Raw genomic sequence first — 21,633 nt, 5'->3', positions numbered from 1 at the left:
TAGTTATATCTTCCGATGGCAATCACTGGGCGGCTGTGGCTCAGGAGGTAGAGCGGGTCGTCCACTAACTGTGGTTCGATTCCAGGCGCCTCCAGTCAACATGTCGAAGTGTCCTTGGGCAAGACACTGAACCCACACTTGCCCCCCGATGTGTCCATGGGGGTATGAATGTGTGTGAATGCTTAGTTCCCTGCTCTATGCCCAGTGCTGTATGAATGTGTGTGAAAGGGTGAATGTGACCATTACATTGTAAAGCGCTTTGAGTGGTCCAAGAGACTAGAAAAGCGCTATATAAGTGCAAGTCCATTTACCATTTACCATTTACTTACATTGAGTGTTTGGTCCGAAACACGGGTCTGTCAGTCACTCTGCTCTGCTGCTTACTTCTGCTTTAAAGGTTAATATGTAGGAATTCCCCCCATCTAGCGGTGCGGTTGCATTTCGGAACGTATTCTGGATGTTGCATTCACATGAAATCGGGCAGACGTCAGACAGACAACAGACGCTGCATGTAACAGGTAAACAAGCCTCTATGTAAACGAGTGGTCTGCCAGCATGAGGCAAAACAATACAGGCGTGACAATATGTTGTCATGGTGATGTCGTATTGTTTACCTGACCCACGTTTTACTGTCTTTCTCTGTTGAGTAAAATGACATCCAGTTGGTTTGCCGACGGCCGTCTGCCTGACTGCACCTGAATGCAACACCAGTGCCTCCGTCCTTCCTCACACTACACAGTGGTGACAGTTTTAACAGGCGCTACCTGGAAAACTTTCTCCCCGAGCCGTTCGGTGCGTCACCCACTTATGTATTTGTAAAGTTACACACTGGGGCTTTAATTTAATTGATGGTCATCACCACTTCATAATTAGTGCCATCATTTATTCATACTCTCATTGTTGCCGTAGATATTTATCTTTACTGGTACAACATCTGTTAGGCTGCAAATTATTCATATTCGTGTTGCAAATGATCAGATATTATATGAAGATGTTTATGTAGTAACCTATAGTCACATTGTGAAAGGATTGTTAGCCTGATGTGAATAATATGGAAGGCTGCAATTTGCACACCATGACACTATGAGATAGCAAAGTGTTTTCCAAATATGATAACTATTATTAGGTCCTCATCTGTTATCATGCACTGCGTTGTAAATACAATAGTGCCCATCATTAGAAAAGCCATGAAAATTATATTTAAATGTCAATGCGGCTATGCTCTGATGATCTAATGGCTACACATACATTTGCAGCTCCATGCCATGACAGTAGATTACCATTAACAGCTATTACAGTGTGTGAAGTAGCAGAAGATGACTCTCCTGCTCAAGCAATTGAACGTCACAACGGGAGATTAAATTGAGACATGATATTGAAGCAAGCTCTAGTCTATATTACACCCACCAAATCAATATTATAGTATGTGTAATTATTATCCTCATAAATTCACATAGACAGATCAGATGTGAGTGTTCTAGGGAAAGAGCATTATAAAGACGACACAATACTTTACTAAAACAAGTCCTTTAGGTAAAGTTAAAAACAAACTAATATGTGTTATTTCAAACACATCTGTGACAATGGAACATATTCGTTAAACTTTGTTAAAATTTGTAGTCACACATGAAATTGGCTTAACAAGGAAAATAGAAAACTGCTCTCTCCATCCTCTTGTCAAGGTAATACAGCAGCTCAGTTGTGTTACTGTAAACAACATCACCCTACCTACATAATCATGAATCTGCTGCTATATTGTTGAAGCTGTTTGTGCCAAATGTTACACAACCATTGTTTCTCTCTTTGCCTCTTGATTCAACAGGCAGAATAGAGGTTTACAGTTTTGTTTGCGGTCCTCAGAACAGGGTCAGAGTGAGAGCTCCTACTTTTTCCCTCTCCCGGCTCCTCCCGCCTTGCTGCACTGGGAGAGCAGAGTCCTCCCCCTCCTCCCCTCCCTCCCTCCCTCCCTTCCTCCCTCCCTCCACTCTCTCTGCTACTGTAGAGCAGGTCACTGTGTGGAGGAAAGTAGGCCAGTGTTTCTCTGTGTGCTGCTGCAGTTATATAATGTCTACAGAACCCCTCTTGTTTTTGTAGGTGTTTGATAGGTTTACTCTCAGGAAAGGACTCCTCAGCTTAGTGTGTGTCAGCACCACAATACTAACTTCTGTCTCCTATAAGCAGCCGTGGAGCAGCTTATGAAATCTGCCCAGCACACCAACTAGTACATCCTGTTCTTTTGGATTTTTTTGGATTTTTTTGGATTTTTTTTTTTTAATTTGAAGGAAATATTAATATTCCTCACAGTGTAACATGACATATGCAGCAAAAGGTCCCATACTGGACTCTACAGTCCAGTAGCAAGGAAATGTAGGCTACTGAAGAGATGGAAATGTCTTTTCTGTCACATGTTGTTTTTTTTCCTTCTGGATAATGAAAGTCAGTCTTCAGAGAAGTTGCCGCTCTTTCCATACAAACAGTTTCACATTACAAGAAAACAGAACATATAGAAATATATACCTGCAGCTTCTTTGTTTGTTGTAATGGACCAAGCCTCAGTAAAAAGGGTGTGTGTGTGTCAGTCACCAGGGCTATAATGTTCCTGAACTTTAAACTCTTTCACTCATAGACAAATACAACTTTTTGTAGGTTACAAAGTCCTGTACACATTGTTCTTTTATTTTCTTTTAATTTATTTATTTATTTTTACAAAATTTCAACCCAAATGATGAATTCTCTGCTGGTTTATACAAAGCTTACAAAACAATTGGTGTCATTTACAAGGTAGAAATGTGTACCGTAACCTGTTTTTTGTTTTTTTACTGATTTTGTATTTGACATTTAGCCTACATACATACAAACACAAACTCAAGAAACACAGATGAGATACACAGTTATACTTGCTTGAAGTTCTTTAAAAGTCTTTTTTTCCTCCCTTGTTGACTACAGTAGATCTTTGTGTTCTTGTACTTGTACGTCATATTTCCTCTAGTCCAATCCTCATCTTTGTTTCATTAGCCTTGACCAGCTTTCCACGTTAGTACGAGTACTTTACAAGTGAGAAGAACAACAATACCAAAGAAAAAGGAAAGAAAGTACACTGCTATGATAAAAGTAAAGGAAAAAAAGGTGGGAGGTGACTAGATTTCTGGCATTGCCTGCATGTGTGACCTGCTTTAAGTCTAAATAATAGATAGGAAAGGCAGGCATCCGTCAAGGTATTGTATGCTGAGTTTCCAGTTTATTAGGCACACCTAGTAAACACTCTGCCCTTGTGAAAGTTTTATTGCTCAGTGTGCGCTTGTTATGGAGATGGAGCCAACAAGGGTTGAATCAAGGACAGCTCCACTTCTTGTAAATTGTCAGATAGATTCACTGTGGACGCAGGTCTGATGATCTAAAGCTGCTTGAAGGTTCAGCTACTTGCATTTATGACCTGGATGGACCAGGAAGGTGTTGATTATGATGCAGGAGACCCAGCAGGGTCCATAGGGATGTCCATGCTGTGACAAGTTTATTCATTATGATCTTTAAAGGGACAACGAGGAGTTTTGGAAAAGCGAAGCGTTTTCACACTACATTTATGAGCCTCCGCGCGCACCGTAGAATTATTTGACCGGCGCAAGACAGACTCGTGTTTTCATTGATCAAGAATTAAAGTCAGAGGTTCGATGAGGTTCAGTTACCGTCGTAGTTGTGACCATAAACGGCGATTTGGCTGCGTTATTCTCATGACTCGCCACGAAGGAAACGCTGGTCGGCTGGTCGCCCAGCATTTCCGCCACCACTAATAATAACAAAATAACGATAGAGACAAAACGATATATTTATCGAAAATGGGCCCATTAACAAGTGTGGGTAGCGGAGATTCATCCACATTAACGTGAGACTTTTTTTTATAACCGAATAGAAACTCCTCATTGTCTCTTTAACACTGACGTTTTCACCGGCTCCTAACGAACGTCCTGCTGTGTAATGAAGTGTAGATCCATAGCTACAACGGTGTGTATGTGTAATGCTGCAGTGACCCTGCTCTCTTTCAGAACAATGTTAACAACACCTACTTGATCTCTAACGTGGGACATCACAGCTACCATAGCAACAAGACAGCCCCCCTCTCTCCTACATCCATACATTATGGAGCAGGGGCCTTTGAAGGGAGTCGATGGTACTTTGACGAACGCTGCAGCTCCATCTCTTCACACCGTCTTATGTTCTCATGTTCCTACAGGTCACACGTAGATGTTTTTACACATGTTGGTGGTAGGACTCCTTCAGTGTGAGCTTTGTTAGAGGTGGTGCAGACCTGCTCCCACCTCCCTGACACTACTCAGTCAGTGGATTACATTACAGCAACATGCTCCTCCATTACGCCAACAAACTGCTTTTATTAAAAGCTTTAAGCTAGACCAAATTTGACAAAAGCCTGTCACAAAGTAGGACATACTGTAGTTCTGTGAGTTTTCTCTCCGTTTGCTTATTTAAAACTCTCCTAATGCTCCTGGTGGTCGGTGCTGGACCACAACCAGCGACTGCATAAAAAGAGAAAAGGGAGTTAGAGATGACCTACAGCCGCTGCTGCTGCTGCCAAATGTTTGTCCTCCTCTTCCAGTTTAAATGGCATTACTGCTGGGTGAAACACAACCCTGCCATTGACGTCATGTTACACGAGTTTTGGGTGTTGAAGTTAATTTTTTTTTCTGTTGCTGCCGCGTGTGGAGAAGCCTGTGTGCTGTGCTCTTCACTTTGTCACACATGCAGTAGGGATGGGAACCATCCACACCATATAATGAGAAAATCTTGACTACTATGGCAGCTAAGTAGTCCAGCTTTGTTCATCAGTTGTCATCTTGTATGTCAGGTAACTAGCTACAGGCCAGGGTTATGCCCTTCCTGATACTGTCCTGCAGATGTAATCATCGGTGTCCATTAGGGGTGTGACAAGATCAAACTCGACGATATGTCTCGTCGCGTTAAAAATCTCTCTCACAAGATTTTTTTTTTTTATGTTAAAAAAATGTAAAGCAGGGTTTCCACTACCAGTTACCATTACTTTGCACCCCCTTTCCACTACACAGTGCTGCCACTACTTAAAAAAAAATCCCTGAGGAAACACTGCACATAATATTGTTTGCACTTGAAAAAAACTTGAAAAAAAGAGGGAAATATTCTCCCTCCTCCCGTCTCGTTGTCAGGTAAAACCGAGTAAAACACGTAGTTTCGGTCGTTTCCTGTCCGCCAGCGCGGGAAAGTCGCTCCAAGACAGTAAATACAAAAAGAACAAATACTGAAAAATACCGTGAGGCGTTTGAGGAGCTGAACGGCTTAATCAGCGTTGTATCATCTCCTCTTGTAGTGGCGTGGGTGAAACGGATATTTACAGACACGTAGAAGTTACGCACTATAGCTTTAAAGCTCGTGCTTACATCATGCATGTTAATAGTTATAATAAAACATTTCAAAATGCATGTGCAACTCGGTTAAATAAAAGTCTGTTGGTCCAGTCAGATATTTTGTCATTGTAGTTTTCTTAAAATCTCGTCTCATCTCGATCTCGTGAACCCTGTCTCGTCTCGTCACACCCCTAGTGTCCATGCATCTGTCTAGTATCTGGAGTGTGTCGGTCCAGTGAGGTGTGTGTGTGTGTGTGTGTGTGTGTCGTGCTAACCAACCTGTGGTCTCTGTCCCACAGAGGATGAACTGAAGGAGAAGCTGCGTCTGGAGCAGCCGAGGCTCCTGGACCTCAACTACAACTCCATTCACATCAACAATGTTTGTAAAGCAGAGGAGCCTCGCGCCCAGTGCCACCCCACCCCCACCCCGGCCCCCCCCTCTCTGCCTCCCTCCTCCGTGCCCATCACCGTCATCCCCATCCCCGTGGTCACCCCCAACCCCGCCGGATCACCCCCCACTCTGTCCGTCGCCACGCTCTCCCCTCCGGCCGCCCGCCCGCTGATCTCATCATGCAAGAGAGACCCTCACTCCCCCCAGGAGCAGAGCAGGAGCGCCACCCCCCTGGCGCGCTCTCCGCAGCCCAAACCCGACCCCCCGACCTCGGTGCTGACCGCCAGCCACAACAAGCAGCAGATACAGAGCCACCTCCACCCGCAGCTCATCGCCCATCAGACCAACAACAACAACGCCACCAGCCCCCAGCAGCAGCAGCAAGCGCACCATCAGCTGCTGCAGCGCTACCCCGGCTCCATCGTGTCCCCCCCCCCCCAGCAGCAGCAGCAGCACGCCTTACTCCCACAGCAGTCGGGGCCGGTGCTCCAGCAGTCTCCTCTCCAGAACGGCCCCAACAGCCGGGGGAGTCCTCCCGACGACGGCCGCCAGCTGGACAGCAAGAAGAGGCCCGGAGGGTGAGTCTGAACCTGTTCGTTTTACCGTTGACTCTTGGTTTTTAATTGATCTGTTGTGTTTTCTCAATCAATACCAACCTTTAAAACGTCCCGTAGAGCAGTGGTTCTCAAACTTATTTACATTAGAGGGATAGTTCACCCAAAATTGAAATTTCACTCATTATCTACTACTCACCCTCATGTGGACTAATAAGGGCTGGGAGAAGTTTCAGAGTCCTCCGTGGCTTCTCTGAGTTACAGGGGGTCTCGGCGTAGCAGTGCATGTCCATATAACGGTTGCAAATGGATACCAACTGTCTTCGTAACAAAAAGACACACCAAAAAACATCCAAATACCTCCATGCTGCTCGTATGTAATGTCCGTCTTGTATTGAAGCCCCGAAATGCGAAATTGTCCCGAAAAAAAGAAAAAGTCTATATTTCAAGCTTGTTTTGTAGCGGAAGCTTCTCAAAGCTCCTCTTCCTGGTTCGTCAAATTTGGACGAACCAGGGCCTGTCCAGCATGGAGGTATTTGGATGTTTTTTGGTGTGTCTTTTTGTTACGAAGAAAAGTGGTATCCATTTGTAACCGTTATATGGACATGCACTGCTACGCCGAGACCCCCTGTAACTCAGAGAAGCCACGGAGGACTCTGAAACTTCTCCCAGCCCTTATTAGTCCACATGAGGGGGAGTAGATAATGAGTGCAATTTCAATTTTTGGTGAACTATCCCTTTACGGACCCCCATTGGACAACATTTTGAAGCAAACACCAGGAATACACCAGATATTTGTTCTGAGACAAAAAAAATGTTACTTTTTTAGTCGATGTACAGTCAAATTAGGGCCACTGGCGTGAATTTTAGTAAATATTGTTGAGAAATTTCTGGAGAAAGTGGTACAATTTCTCCAAAAATGTTTAAACATTTCTAGAAAAAAGTGGTAAGATTTCTTTAAAAAAAAGTTGGTGTCCCTCTTGAACCCTCTCAAGGACCCCTGGGGGTCCCCGGACCCCAGTTTGAGAACCACTGCCTTAGAGCACCTTTAAACCACCAGAACACATGTCATCTGTCTAGCTGCCGACTAAGAGTTGTTTTTTTAGCTGCAGAACTGAGACGGTCCACTTTACAGAGTAATTAACAACCATGTCAAAGACTAGATTCTGAGTTCTACCATGTCTTGGATATCTCTGACCAAATATTGTCACCAGACTTTCTGCTCGACAGACAGTGAGACAACTCTGTTTTGGTTGATTTTTGATTATTTTTTGTCATGCTGCCCTTTTGGACACCAAATTCTTACTGTGCTCTCGTCTGTGCTGTTACAGGGCAGGCACAAGAGAAGTACATAACAAGCTTGAGAAAAACAGGTAGGATTAACTATCTGTCTATCACAGGGCCTCTTTAAAAAAGCGAGAGAACTGAGTTTTTTTTATTTTTTTTTATTGTTTTATTTGAATGATAGTTCCCCCCCCCCCCCCCAGTGGCTTTTGTTTGATAGATCAGTCTGAGTCTTTGAAGTCCACAGCCTCTGTTTGTTTGTAAAAGTCTGATTTAAATGCTATCCTTGATCTTTTTTCGAGCATCATCACCTGGAGGTTTTGTGGTGTAATGATCTGATCTGTACGTAGAATAAAGTGTAGGGCGGCTCTGACACCGTTTCTGTTGTTTCAAGTCCCCCCCTCTGTCTTGTGTTCCTCAGACGAGCACACTTGAAGGAGTGCTTTGAGACTCTGAAAAAGAACATCCCCAACATCGACGAGAAGAAAACCTCCAACCTGAGTGTGCTGAGAAGTGCTCTGAGATACATCCAGGTAAGCCACTGGTGTCTCTGACCGCGATTGTGATTTTAGTTGTCACGGTGAGCTGACTGTTGTATGGGGGGGGGGCCCTTATTCTTATATGAATGGCTCTGACCCTTGGAGGAGAGGTGGCTCAGTCTTTAGGCGACCTGGCCATCTGTTCTTGTTGTCATATGTGTGGCGGCCTGGGAAAACCCGTCGGATGTCGCGGACGTTCTATTGTGGCAAATAGCCAAAATAGGTGGAAAAGTAGGCCTACTATTTCCACGATTTTGATATTTTGTGTGATTCTGGTACTTTGAACTCCCTACTACATCGTGGTGAATAAATATTTTAAGAAAACAAAACGGAGACTTACTTATTTTTATGTTTTTGTGGCGAGTAAAGCGTTTCTTTTTCAGCTGAGCCGCAGCAGCAGCGCTAGAGGAGACAGGTCCGTTGTTATTGTAGAGGTAACATTCAAGGACCCTCGGAAAGCAGAGAATCCCGCAATTCAGATGCTTTTTTACAGCTGATCTGTATCATAAACGGTTGTTGATGTTTTGTAAAACTTGTGCAAGTGCCGATGATGAGTTCGGTTTAGCGCCGATGCTACGTTCTGTTTAGCATTGATGCTACGTTCGGATTAGCATCGATGCTACGCTGGGTTAGCGTCTGTTCCCGTACTATGTGATTACATGCACCCTATACGGCCCCTTCTTGTCATAGAGGCACCATTCAAGGACCCTCGGAAAGCAGAAAATCACACGATTCAGATACAGTTTACAGCTCGTCTCTATCATAAACGGTTCAGAAGTTGTTTAATGTTTTGTAAAACACTCGTCTTTAGAGGGTTAAAACAGCAACGTTCTAGTTAAAGCCATTTTTCTCACTTTTCAGTTTTTTGGTCATAATAGATTAAAATGCCCATAACTTTTGATCTGAAAGGGCTATCTCAGTTATTCAAACAGTTATGAATGACTGAAAACGTCTAGTTTATGGAAATATCAAAAAATGAAAATGTCAAAATCCCACCATGTGAAGGGTTTTCCCAGGCCACCACACATATGTGGCGGGACAGATGTGGCTCAATGAACTTGGACAGAAGAAGTCCAACATGCATGTGGTGCTTATTTTATCATGGGCAAAAGATCTGTGGCTAAACATTTACACCAGATATGAAACTGTTGTCAGTTATGTATTGTATCTTTGTATAAACAGAATATTGTTGAGCCTATAAGCTTCAGCCTGTCAAGTGTATTTGTCAGATGTTTGTGAATCTCACAAAGGCTTGTTTGTACTTGGTTCTTGGCACAATGCAACTTCCTGCTTTAGAAGGCCCAGCAAGGTTTTATTTATGTTCCGCAAATAACACAAATCACAAATCAAAAAGCCTCCTTTTCTATGACAAATATGAAATAGGTGTCATGAACACACAGTGGATTTAAAGTGTGGACAGTCTGGACAACAGTATTGATTATAGACCCAATCACCTTGTTGTTTACATTCTACTTCCGGGTAGAAAACCAGCACGTAATTTGAATGAGATCAATAGTAACGAACGAGAGTTTAGCTATATATCATATTTTTCACGCCCTATCACCGTTTAGACAAATCTGAAATGATTGAAGAAACATTACTATTTCTGTGTGTGTGTTTTGTGTTGCTATGTGTTGTATTTATTCAGTTTGGGGGAATCACGGTGTCTAGAAAGCATCAGTGATTCAGCTGACAGGGACAGCTAACGGTAGCTAAGCTAACGGCGGTAGCTAAGCTAACAGCGGTAGCTAAGCTAACAGCGGTAGCTAAGCTAACAGCAGGACGTCAGCTGTTAAAACCCTCCCGTTGTGGGACACGACATGAAACTACTCCAGTTAGCTCAGTCATGTTGGAACTCAGATATCCGCTGGAGAAAATATTTTTTCATGGACCGTTTATTGAGTCACTGAGTTATTAAAGTTAAACAGGTAGCTAACCGTTAGCCCGGCTAATCTATGATAACCATGACTAACTACAAAAATGTGCACACGTAAATAGTAATGTTTGTCCAATCATTGGTTTTATAAACTTTACAAACATCAGATTAGTCTAAACGGTGATATAGTAACATGAAAAATTAGATATATATATATATAGCGAAACTCTCGTCCGTCATTATTGTTCGAATGCTGGTTTTCTACCCGGAAGTAGTTGTAAACAACAAGGAGATTCGTCCTATAACCACCAATATAGAACTTGATTGGAGGTCAGCTTCCAGGTGCTGCCAACAAATAGAAACGATGCTTCACAACCATCTCTTGACCACGAAGGCCGATACCATGAGGAAACAAATACAAAAAGGAGATGGACTGAGGCACTGACGGCCATGAGAGAGGTGGAGCCAGGGTGGCTGGTGGTGTAGTGACAAGGGAAGAGACTAGAGAGACACTCAGGTCCCTTAGGAAGTGAACACAGAGTGTTAGAGACGCAGTGGGAAGCTCCTCTGGACCACATGGACTTTACTAGCGGTAATAAACTGAACAGATTGACTGGGACTGACACCGGCCCACAGGAGGGAGAGCACTGGCTCCGTCAGTTAAGAATGAGCCACTAAATGAAAGTCAAGGTGCAAATACCGAGGATTTAAAGGCCTCGGTGTTGTCAGTCTGTTGTCTGTCAGTAGGAAGGCCCTGCAGCCTGCTGACTGGTGTCTAACTCTGGGGACAGATAAGAGCTCTGTCTGCAGTCTGAGGGTGGGAAGCTCAGGATGGTGGAGTCTAAAGAGAGGGAATCAAATGATACACGGTAAACTGTTAAAAAAGACTAATAAGCAGAGGAGTTAGGCATTCGTTCTTTCAAATATTACCGTTAATTAATAATCATATAAGTTTGTTGAGTAATGAACTACTTTATCATCTCTCAGAAACATCTCCTGTGTCTTTCTGCTCAGCCGTCATATTGATTTTAGCCCCATTCTGCTTTTTCTAGCACTTTTTTTTTTTGTTTTTGCCTTTTGTCAGCGTCTGTGTGTGTTTTATGATCCTGTACTGAAGAATGGCAGAAACATTTCCTGCTCTGTGTCGTTTAAAGAGAGTCTTCCTAGCTCTGTCCACTCCACCATGTGCACTCATACATGACTCACCAAGTCTTTTAAAGCACTTTAGTGTGTGTGAGCATCCTGGCTGTAAACAGCTGGTGCAAAGGTCCAGCGCTGCACCACTGGCCTACTTAACGTCTGTCAGACTGTGACTGTGCTGCTGCTGAGCACTGCTGACCGTGGATCAGTGTTGGTGTCCTCCTATAGATAGATCCTGGCTCCAACATGGCATCAGGTGCTGTGGTTTAAGAGCCACCGCCATATGTTTGTGTGTATTAGTGCTGCTGTACCAGAACCTCTACGGTCGGTCTAGACAGTTGTTATTGTTGTTATTTGTCTGGTTATGGTGGGATTTGATGTTACAACGATGTAGTAATTAAAAAAGGTTATGTGGTTATATAGAATAATAATATGTGGTGTTCCTATGAGAGCCCAGCCTGCTTTAGAGACACAACCTGTGGTTGTTCACATCCTTTATTGTTATATAACTGGTGCATATTTACATATGTAAACTGTGCAGAGGACAGAGCCATGCTTATTTGATGCTGTGTGAAGAAGCAGCAGTCTGCTTATTCCTTCCTGCATGTGGATACAGAGGGAAACTAGGACAGCGTGGGTGCAGAGCTCGTCACCCAATCCCCCTCCACCCGCCCCCCTCCCCCCTCCCTCCTCCCTCCTCCCTGTGTGATTAAGCAACACGGTGTTAAGGGTGTTGTGTTCGACTGGCAGACTGACCTGCCTTCTTTTTCTCCTATCACAGCATCTGAGCTGGACCAAGGATATGTAAATAGAAACAAATCTGCTACAACTGGTACCTTTTTTTTATTTTCTCCAGAAATGTCCAAACAGCTGGACAACGTGGACTGAGTGTTGTTGATAAACGCTCCTGAAGCGGAGACAACTTTCCATCAATATGAGGGTAAATCCCTGTCCGAGACAGGTGCTGCCTCTTTATCTGTTGTAGGTCACAACAGTTGAGCTGCTCTTGAAAGATTACTCGTGTGTAGCGCTTCCTCACAAGATGGCTTTTCACTGATGTGGAGCTGGGAGGGTGGAGCAGGGCCGGAGGGGGGGGGGGGAGAAAAAAAAAACAACAAAACACGTGCACACTCATCTTGACATGGGTGGTACAGACGCGTGTCCTGCCTGCACGCACCCCCACACCCCCCCCCCCTCCCTCCCCAGCCTGCACTTTAACACTGAGGTCCTAATAAGCTCGGCATCACAACTCATTTGTTTAGTTTTGCCTGTTATCTCTGGTGTGAGCCTGGCAGCGAGTACGGTGGCGGTTGTCGGCCCTTTTGTGGTCGAATGCTGATCAGTTTCCTACATTCTCGGCCAATCGCTGCGCGGCTCAGGTTACACTTCCTCATTTCATTTCAGGCAGGAATGACTCAGCAGCTGAAGCCTCCGCATGTTTGTGCACAGATTGTGCTGCTGCTGCTTCTCGGCGGAGTGAGTCTCAGCTTCTACCCGGAGCAGAGCTAAATGTGGAGACGGCTTTTTACTTTTCAATGTATCACATTTGTTCCCTAGAGTCTGTGGTGACGGCGCTGCCAAACCCAAAGCTGTAAAATAAGTCCTGATGCATTAAAGCTCCTCCTGTCCACTCCCCCTCCTCCTCCTCCCTCCTCTCTCCCCTCCCCTCCCTCCTGCCTCTCTGAGCTTTTAAGGCCACATGAGCAGCAAAGCACATGGCTAGCCTGAGCCGCGTGACGTCACCCCCCCCGTGCTGGGCCCCCGCCCAGCGCCGCAACAGGCAGGACTGAGCGTACCAGCGGGCTTAGCCGCCAGCAGCAGGGGAGGGAGGGAACACGGAGCGGTAAACACAAGGCTCGGTTTACTCCAGCTCGCGCCTCGTTCTCCACCCCTCCCCTCCCTCCCCTGAAAGCTGACTGAACGTCTTCCTCCGCCGCTCGTCCCCACACAGTTCAGTCTGATGCGCGTTGTGCCATCTGGCGGGGGGAGAATGACGACAGATAAGATAAAATAAGGAGGTGTACATGTTGATATTCCCCCAGCTCTGTTGGTTAATGACATTCACCAAGAAGCTTCGCCTTAAAACACAGTCACACTTATTGCTTCGACATTTTTTATTCTCAGCCTGGAACAATGAAGTCATCAGTTTTTCCTGAGCAGCCGAGGTCACTTTTGTGAAATATCTCAAGGTTTCTCTTAAGGTCTCAGCTTAGTTTGGTGGATTTGAGTCGAAAAACAATTCACCATTACATTTACTGCAGTTCATAAACATGTACACTATCTTTTTTCTAGTCTTTCTCCTAAAATACTCCTCAGTTGTTTTTCACAACAGGACAGCACTATCCACAACACAGCTATTTATTTTAATAACAATATTTTTTAGTCTTGACCATCAATCAATCTTCAGCCAATATGAGGTAACTGGGGCAGTTGTGAGCGACACAAAGCTTGCACACACAAAGGTGTGATTTTAGTATTTTCTTCCCCAAAGACAAGCCTTTTATTGTGTCAGTCAGAGACCACGTGCAGCTCTGTGTTCAGCTCCAGGGCGCAGCGAGACAAGGGGTTATGGTTAGCAGCACGCTGTCACAAGACCTGTGAGCAGAGAGAGGCCTGATCAGTCAGCCAGGTTCTCCAGCATGTCGGCAACGTGGCTGCTGCTGCTGCCGCCGCTGGCCCTTTAAGAAAACCCAGTCTGTCCCCGACTGCTGCATAAGTGAGTCAGTGAGTACAGCTTGTATTGCTCTCGTTCAATCCCCCGCTATCTGCCCCCCTCCTCCCTCCCCTCTCCTCTCCTCTCCCTCCCTCCCTCTCCCGTTCTCTGTGGGGCCATGTGCTCCACACTCGCATTGCTTGTGACAGCGCTGGAGCGGTGTTTACCTTATGCGCACGCACACTCTCACACTTAACATGCACACGTGCACATAATGCAGCCCCGTCCCCGCGCTGATCTAGATTCGCTCACACAGCGGCGTGTGTGTGTGTGTGTGTGTGTGTGTAGGGGTGTGGCCGTGTGCAGAGAAACAAAGTCCTTGGCACATGATGAGCAGGCTGGTGGAGTCATGTGGGACCATCTGCTGCAGACGGGGCGTCCAGGTGGATCTGGGTCTCGGTCCAGCAGCAGCAGCAGCAGCAGCAGCTCTGGACCAGGCAGAGTTCAGTGGGTCTGGGTGTTTGTGGAGCGGTTCTCCCCCTCCTCCGTTTTCTCTCTCCATGACTCATAGTGTGTGGCATGCACAGTTGTGGCTGGCTGCTAACACATGAGAGTAACAGGGAGGCAGCCGGCAGTTCCGTCCCGTCCATTTCATTTCATTTCATTTCATTTCATTTCATTTATTTATTTATTGAACTGGGACAGTGCACATTCATCAACACTGACGCATTAAAGGGGCAACGAGGAGTTTTGGAAAAGCGAACCGTTTCCACACTACATTTATGAGCCTCCGAGCACCGTGAAATTCTTTGACCGGCGCAAGACAGACTCATGTTTTCATTGATCAAGAATTAAAGTCAGAGGTTGGAAGACGATCACATACCGTCGTAGTTCCCACCATAAACGGAGATTCGGCGGCGTTATTCTCATGACTCGCCACGAAACCGAAAGTAAGGAAACGCTGGTCGGCTCGACCAGCATTTCTGCCACCACTAATAATAACAAAATAACGATAGAGACAAAACAATATACTGTATTTATCGAAAATGGGCCCATTAACAAGTGTGGGTAGTGGAGATTCATCCACATTAACGTGAGACTTATTTTTATAACCAAATAGAAACTCCTCGTTGTCCCTTTAAGCATCAGTGTAAATGTGCCGGACTCAGGTTTCTAAAAGACATAAACACAGAAGACTTTAAAACGACTCCATCCAGACCGGGCGCTAAAACCTAGTCTTCACATGTCGACAGGGAACGCTGCAGAACACCTCTGTGCCCGTGGTCTTTTAGGTTTCCGAGGAAACCTTGAGTGGTTTTCAGCAGTTTCCATGACAACCAGAGATGGGGGCATTTCAGTACATCATGTTTTGAGACCAAGGACGCCGTCGGTCGGTGTGTTCAGGCTGCGGTACAGTGCGGTCAGGAACACACTGTTCTTGATTCGTTGCGTTCACAAAGCTCCGAACGTGACAAAAATATCAGGAAATTGTGAAGATGAATGAATTCTAACTCTCTTCTCTGCTGCCACATTAACGTCAACAGGCCTTCCTCTGTGTTTGTATTTGTGTGAACAGCCCCACACAGGGACCCGGCCTGAGCAGACTGCTTGGCCCAGGCCTTTCTAATCCTGGATCAGGACTCCAGACAGGTGCCGAGTCCCACAGCGCCCGCCTTTGTCCCCTTCCGCTATTTATGTACAAGTGTGTGTGTGCGGTGTATTTTACTGTAGATGCAGGCAGCTCAGGCAGAAATGTCGCTCACACAGTCACGGTCGGGTGACATGAGCTTGAACAGGAAGTCCAGGCTGTGGCCCTTCATGATCCTGAGTCATCAGGTTGTTGGTCAAACATTTCACATGCTGTCGTGAACACCACACAAGCTGCTGGACGGCTCTGATTGGCTGATCTGGAGTTGATGATTAATACATTATACAAAGTCACTGACTTCAAAGCTCCATGTCCTAACAACACCCATTTTTAGTATATTAGGGGCCCAGTGTTGGTCTGTGTACACAATTCTTGTGTTACTTCTTTTGTTGAACATTCAACTTTTCCTCCAGTTGCCTCGTAACAGGGAAGTCCAGCTCAGTTTGTTTGCTTTTGCCCGTGTCAGCTGACGAGTTAAGGGAAATTAGGTCACACAGAGCCACTGCCTGGAAGCACCTCTTACTTTCCAGACTTGTCTCCTCCCTCCTCCCTCCTCCCTCCTCCCTCCTCCCTCCTCCTGTCCCTCCATCCCTCCCTCGTTCCCTCGTGCTTCTGTAGCTGTGTTATTTTGCAGGCGTTGGTCTGGGGTTTATTTTTAAATCGCTACTTGTTGGACATGTTCCTGATTAATCAGCAGTAAAGACATCATGGGTGTCACGAAGGTTTGTTTCTGAGGTTTGTTGGAGGAGTTTGTTGGTGTAGAGCAGTAAACACCAGACCTACAATGAATTAACCTGATTTAGTGAAGCTTAATGTCTGATTGTGTGTGAGGATGATGAGGCTGTTCTGTGTTATTGTTGAAATAATCAGACTGACCATCAGAATACAACGAAATGGATTTATTGCTTTACAATAACAGGACCTGGGTCACAGAGCTGGTTTGCTCCTGTCAGGGTGGTAGTGACAGTACAGTCAGTACTCAGAGTGTTTACTTCAGCAGCACTACCTACTGGAGAAACACTAACAATGAAAACTCAGGAAAGTACTGACAGACAGGACGGTCCACTTCAGAGCATTGTGTTCTGGGTTTGCAGATCTATACAACTCTATGAATCCATGTCATCAGCTTCACCTTTACCAGCCGCAACTTTTGTGATGTGTACAGTAATTCATCACAAATTACAATTCAGCACCAAAATAAACTTTCAGATGGATTGTAGTTTGATGTGATGTTTAACATTACTCACTAAACTCACTGACTACACAGTAGTGTACTGTATTTGTATTGCTTATGTTTGAAGTCTGACAGAAGTATTCTTTGTGTCGATTGAGTTTTACGTATGTGCTATATTGTTTTTTTGTTTGTTTTGCCAAATGACTGCAGATGAGCTCTAAGCTAACTCTGGTACAACGCATTAAATGGCAACAGTTACGCTCAATATTGTACTTGGTCCCTGTACAAAAAGAAAATAAATCTATTGTTTTATACCCTCACTGATAAAGAATTAGGTTGATGAGATGGTAGAAACATCTGAACATTTCACAGGTTGCGTTGAGTCCAGTCATCACCTGTGTTGTTCGGTCACTCAGTCCGTTGTATTCAACAGTGCCTCCAGTAATTAGTCAAATTACATTTACATAACCAGTCCAGAACATAAACCAGTCTAGTGCAGTGTAACAAACTAACTAAGGCCTTAAACATTACATTACGGCTAAACAAAGACATGGTTTATTATGGAGCTGTATTGGATTATTGCATTACACTGCACATGTGAACCTATTAAACCTTTAGCTGGGTGTACATTTACCAGCCGCGGCAGCTCACAGTTTAATGTTTTTACAAACCGGTGACTGAAATATTTTGATGTCTTCTCCTTTCAGACGCTGAAGCGGAAAGAGAAGGAGTACGAGCACGACATGGAGCGTCTGGCCAGAGAGAAGATCGCCACGCAGCAGCGGTTAGCGGAGCTGAAGAACGACCTGAGCCAGTGGATGGACGTGATCGAGATCGACCGCGTCCTCAGACAGACGGTGCAGCCGGAGGAGGACCAGGCCTCCACCTCCACCGCCTCTGGTAGGACGCTCCCCTGTCCTCCTATTAGGACCAGTGTTGGGTACTTTACCTTTAAAAAGTAATTGGGGCCACGGGGCAGTCGCCACGAGCGCTGGCTGTAGGGGCTGAGGGGTTTCCTCCAAAAGTAACTGAGCCAGTAACTTAAAGCAGAAGGAAGTGATCTGGTCGTTTTGGCTACAGCTTCAAGTCACAACTTACGACTTTGTAGCGATCCAGGTAACCCGCAACTCGTGTTTCTCCGACCTGTTTTACCTGTGAAAGTCACTATAACGGCCACTCGTAACTTCCGACCCGTGAACTCGTACCAGATCGAACTGGTACGACTTCACAGGTCGGAAAAACACGAGTTACGGGCTGCCTTGAACGCACCTTAACTTCTTGTCAGCCGACGGAGTTAGCAGCCCCCGCCCTCGTCATGGATCTATTGGTCCTCGTCCCTACGTCACCACATTCACGTGCATCCCTTGGCTGCACACACAGAGAGGACTGCCCCTTTATGCCGTTCTCTCTCCTCATTGGATAAAGGTTGTAGGATACAAGGAAAGTTTTCTCCTCGGCTCAGAGCAGAGCAGAGTGACTGACAGACCCGTGTTTCAGACCAAACACTCTATGTAAGTGATTGCTGTCGGAAGATATAATTATTTAAGACTTATATTAACACAAATATATCACTTACTTCTGCTTTAATTACTACATTATAAAAGTAACTAATTACCAGGAAAGGTAACTGTAGTGCTATTCCGTAACACAAGTCCACAAGTTTCCGAACGTCCAAAACAGAAGCCGGTTTTGCTCTTCCGGTGGAATTGTATGTCTACGCTACCATGGTTTCACTAGTTGTCATAGTTGCGGTAAATGTATGGAACGCTGGATGTCCATTTGTGTGATATCCATTGTTAAAGGTAGAGTCTGGAGTTTTGTTCGTTGCAGTTTGTAAACAAAACATTCAAATTGGGCCCCTCCTCTTCTGGAGCTCAACTGTGTAGCCTCCTGAATCTGTCCTACTGAGGCTGGAAGTGGCACAAAGGCCGTCTTTACACTGCATGTTTCAAGTGGCCCAATTCCGATTTTTTTTCCTCTAAAGTGCCTCAGATCGGATCTGTAACATGAACATGTAAACTGACTGTGGACTACCTTGGCCAGTTGTCACAGGGAATATAGTGTTTCATTTTCATGGTGTCCGCGCGTCTGTTTTTGTCCAGTCTAGGCAGATCGATACGAGGGCAAGCAAGGGAGTGGTAAAACAGAGAGCGCCAGATTTCGTTTGTGAAAGGCCCAAAATTGTTAATGTGAGACTCTCTAACAAGGACAAAACCTTTGATACCTATGCCATCTTAGATGATGGATCGGAGTGCACAATGTTGTTACCTAGCAGAATATCTGGGCTTGGAGGGAGAGCCTGAGCAACTTGAGCTTCGTACAGTGAGGCAACAGACCAAGAAACTTGAAGGAGGAACCTTAGTATTTTTTTCTCAGGGCTTGAGGCAGTGGATAATCTAAGATGATTTCCAGGGAAGGCACTTTTTTCATTTTTGAACAGCAACAGTCTATTACTTTAAGAGGTGATAAATACTATAAAGCTGCCAGTCAGCAAGGTCTATCATATCAAAACTTAATCTAGGGGTGTATAGGAATAAAACAATCACAACTAGAATTTGCCCTCACAGGTGATACCGATATGTGAAATTTGGGGTCTCAGATACAAGGAAAGTTTGTGACTGACAGACCCGTGTTTCAGACCAAACACTCTATAGAAGTGATTGCTGTCGGAAGATACAACTATTTAAGACTTAGATTAACACAAACATTCTGCTTACTTCTGCTTTAAAGTGATGCTAATCATGTACAAACATGTTGTAGTTTTAGCTGCTGTGGATCAAACTGAGTGAGTTCCTCTGTTGTTGTTGTTGCAGAGGGTGAAGACGTCATGGACGACCTGGACGAGGACACGGCCCCCGGAGCACAGACCGCCTTACCCACCGTGCCTCAAACCGTCAAACCGGAGCTACTCAAGACTTCTTCTACGGCTGCTCAGAGTCAGACCCCCACCCTGACCCTGACCCCCACCCTGACCCCCGCCTCCACCACCACCACTACCTCCTTCATCACCCAGCACATCTCCATCCAGCACAAAGCTCGTCTCCACCCGCCGCTGTCCAAGCCCGCCGCGGCCCCCCCCACGCTCACGGCGGCCCCCCCCCCCCACCTGCAGCACTCCCACCCAGCCCCTCATCCCCACCCACACGCACATGGTGACGGCGGCCAACCTCCACCCCACGGTCATAGCTCACGCCTCCGTGTCCCACCCCTCGGTCATCCAGGCGGTCAACCACGTCATCCAGGGAGGGGGTCCCAAACACATCGCCCACCTGGCCCCCTCCCCCTCCTCCTCCTCCGCCGCCGGTGGCTCGGTGCACCTGGCCCCCGCCCACCACCAGCCCATCGGCCACATCACGGTGCACCCGGTGGCCCACCTGAGCCCCCACCTGCCCGGCCTGTACCAGCAGCCCGTGGCCGTCACGCAGCCGGCCGTGGTGGGCCACATCGCCCACGCCTTGAGCCACGCCCACACGCAGGTAGGGATCATGTCATTACTTGTTTTCACAATTAATCGTGCTATTAAACGCCACAATTATTTAATCGTAAAGATTCCTAAATACCGTTACTTTCACAAAAATGTGATGTCGGAACCATATCGGCAGCTGTGCGCAAAAATAAAGGTAAATACACAGATACTGGTTCATTTATCTAACGTAACATTGAATTGGTAGGAATTTAAATGTTAGCGTGTCATTTGTATTTTAAAAAAACAGCAAAATAAAACAAAAAATTATTAAAATAAACGTAAATTTGGTATAGATGACAATTTATATATATATATTTTTTGGGCTTTTTTGCCTTTATTTGATAGCTCATAGTGAGATAGACAGGAAAGGGGGAGGCAGAGAGAAGGGAGTGACATGCAGGAAAGGTCTGCCTGACGCAGGATTTGAACCGGGGACGCCTGCGTTGAGGACTGTAGCCTCTACATGGGGCGGCCGCTTTAACCACTGCGCCACGCACCACCCCTTGATGACAATTTATGACCTGAATATTTCAAACACTTCCCCTGGGGGGTTAATAATTGGTCATATATTAAAGCAGAAGTAAGCGATCCGGTCGTTTTGGCTAATGCTGCGTTCCAGGCAGGCTTTTGAAACCGTAAATTACAGCTTCAAGTCACAACTTACGACTTTGTAGCGTTCCAGGTAACCCGCAACTCGTGTTTCTCCGACCTGTTTTACCTGTGAAAGTCACTATAACGGCCACTCGTAACTTCTGACCCGTGAACTCGTACCAGATCGAACTAGTACGACTTCACAGGTCGGAAAAACACGAGTTACGAGTTTCCTTGAACGCACCATAACAGTCCTCGTCCCTACGTCGCCACATTCAGGCGCATCCCTTGGCTGCACACACAGCCCTGCATGCCGTTCTCTCTCCTCATTGGATAAAAACTGTAGGATACGAGAAATGTTTTCTCCTCGGCTCAGAGCAGAGCAGAGTGACTGACAGACCCGTGTTTCAGACCAAACACTCTATGTAAGTGATTGCTGTCGGAAGATACAACTATTTAAGACTTATATTAACACAAATATATCACTTACTTCTGCTTTAATAGATACTTGAAATATTTTGTGTAAACAGTGAGTAATGTAATTATATTTTGACTATATTTGATTTGACACATTCATAGTGTTGTGAAATTAATTAATGCATAATAATCGTGATAATCGTAACACCGTGATTATTTCTCTGACAATAATCGTACCAAGAAAATTTATAATCGTGACATCTCTACCCGCAGGTCAACGGCGCCGCCCCCGGCCAGCCCGGCGCCGCCACCACCGCCATCATCGGCAAGCAGACGGCGGTGAGCGCCCAGATGGTGGCGCACCACCCGCAGCTGGTGGGGCAGACGGTGCTCAACCCCGTGACCATGGTGACCATGCCCTCCTTCCCCATCAGCACCCTGAAGCTGGCCTGAGCGCCGCCGGCCAGACCGCCAGGCCTCACCTCCCCGAGGCGGACCGCCAGGCCTCGG

General features: G+C 45.8%; 1 protein-coding gene across 1 annotated transcript in view; it reads left to right on the top strand.

Moving 5' to 3' along the window:
* Positions 1-21,622, top strand: part of LOC146976638 (max-binding protein MNT-like) — a 24,951-nt gene extending 3,329 nt beyond the window's left edge. Inside the window, 7 exon segments of the mRNA XM_085796548.1 lie at positions 5,690-6,359; positions 7,667-7,708; positions 8,041-8,152; positions 17,357-17,549; positions 19,463-19,743; positions 19,745-20,125; positions 21,397-21,622. Coding sequence (XP_085652674.1) covers positions 5,690-6,359; positions 7,667-7,708; positions 8,041-8,152; positions 17,357-17,549; positions 19,463-19,743; positions 19,745-20,125; positions 21,397-21,576 — 1,859 coding nt within the window. The 3' untranslated portion in view covers positions 21,577-21,622.
* Positions 21,623-21,633: the final 11 nt, after the last annotated feature.

Source organism: Trachurus japonicus, chromosome 13 (assembly GCF_045865225.1).
Source record: "Trachurus japonicus isolate A0001 chromosome 13, Traja_1.0".
Taxonomy (NCBI): domain Eukaryota; kingdom Metazoa; phylum Chordata; class Actinopteri; order Carangiformes; family Carangidae; genus Trachurus; species Trachurus japonicus.
Note: the sequence above shows the minus strand (reverse complement) of the source record. Positions and strands in the feature narration are given on the sequence as shown.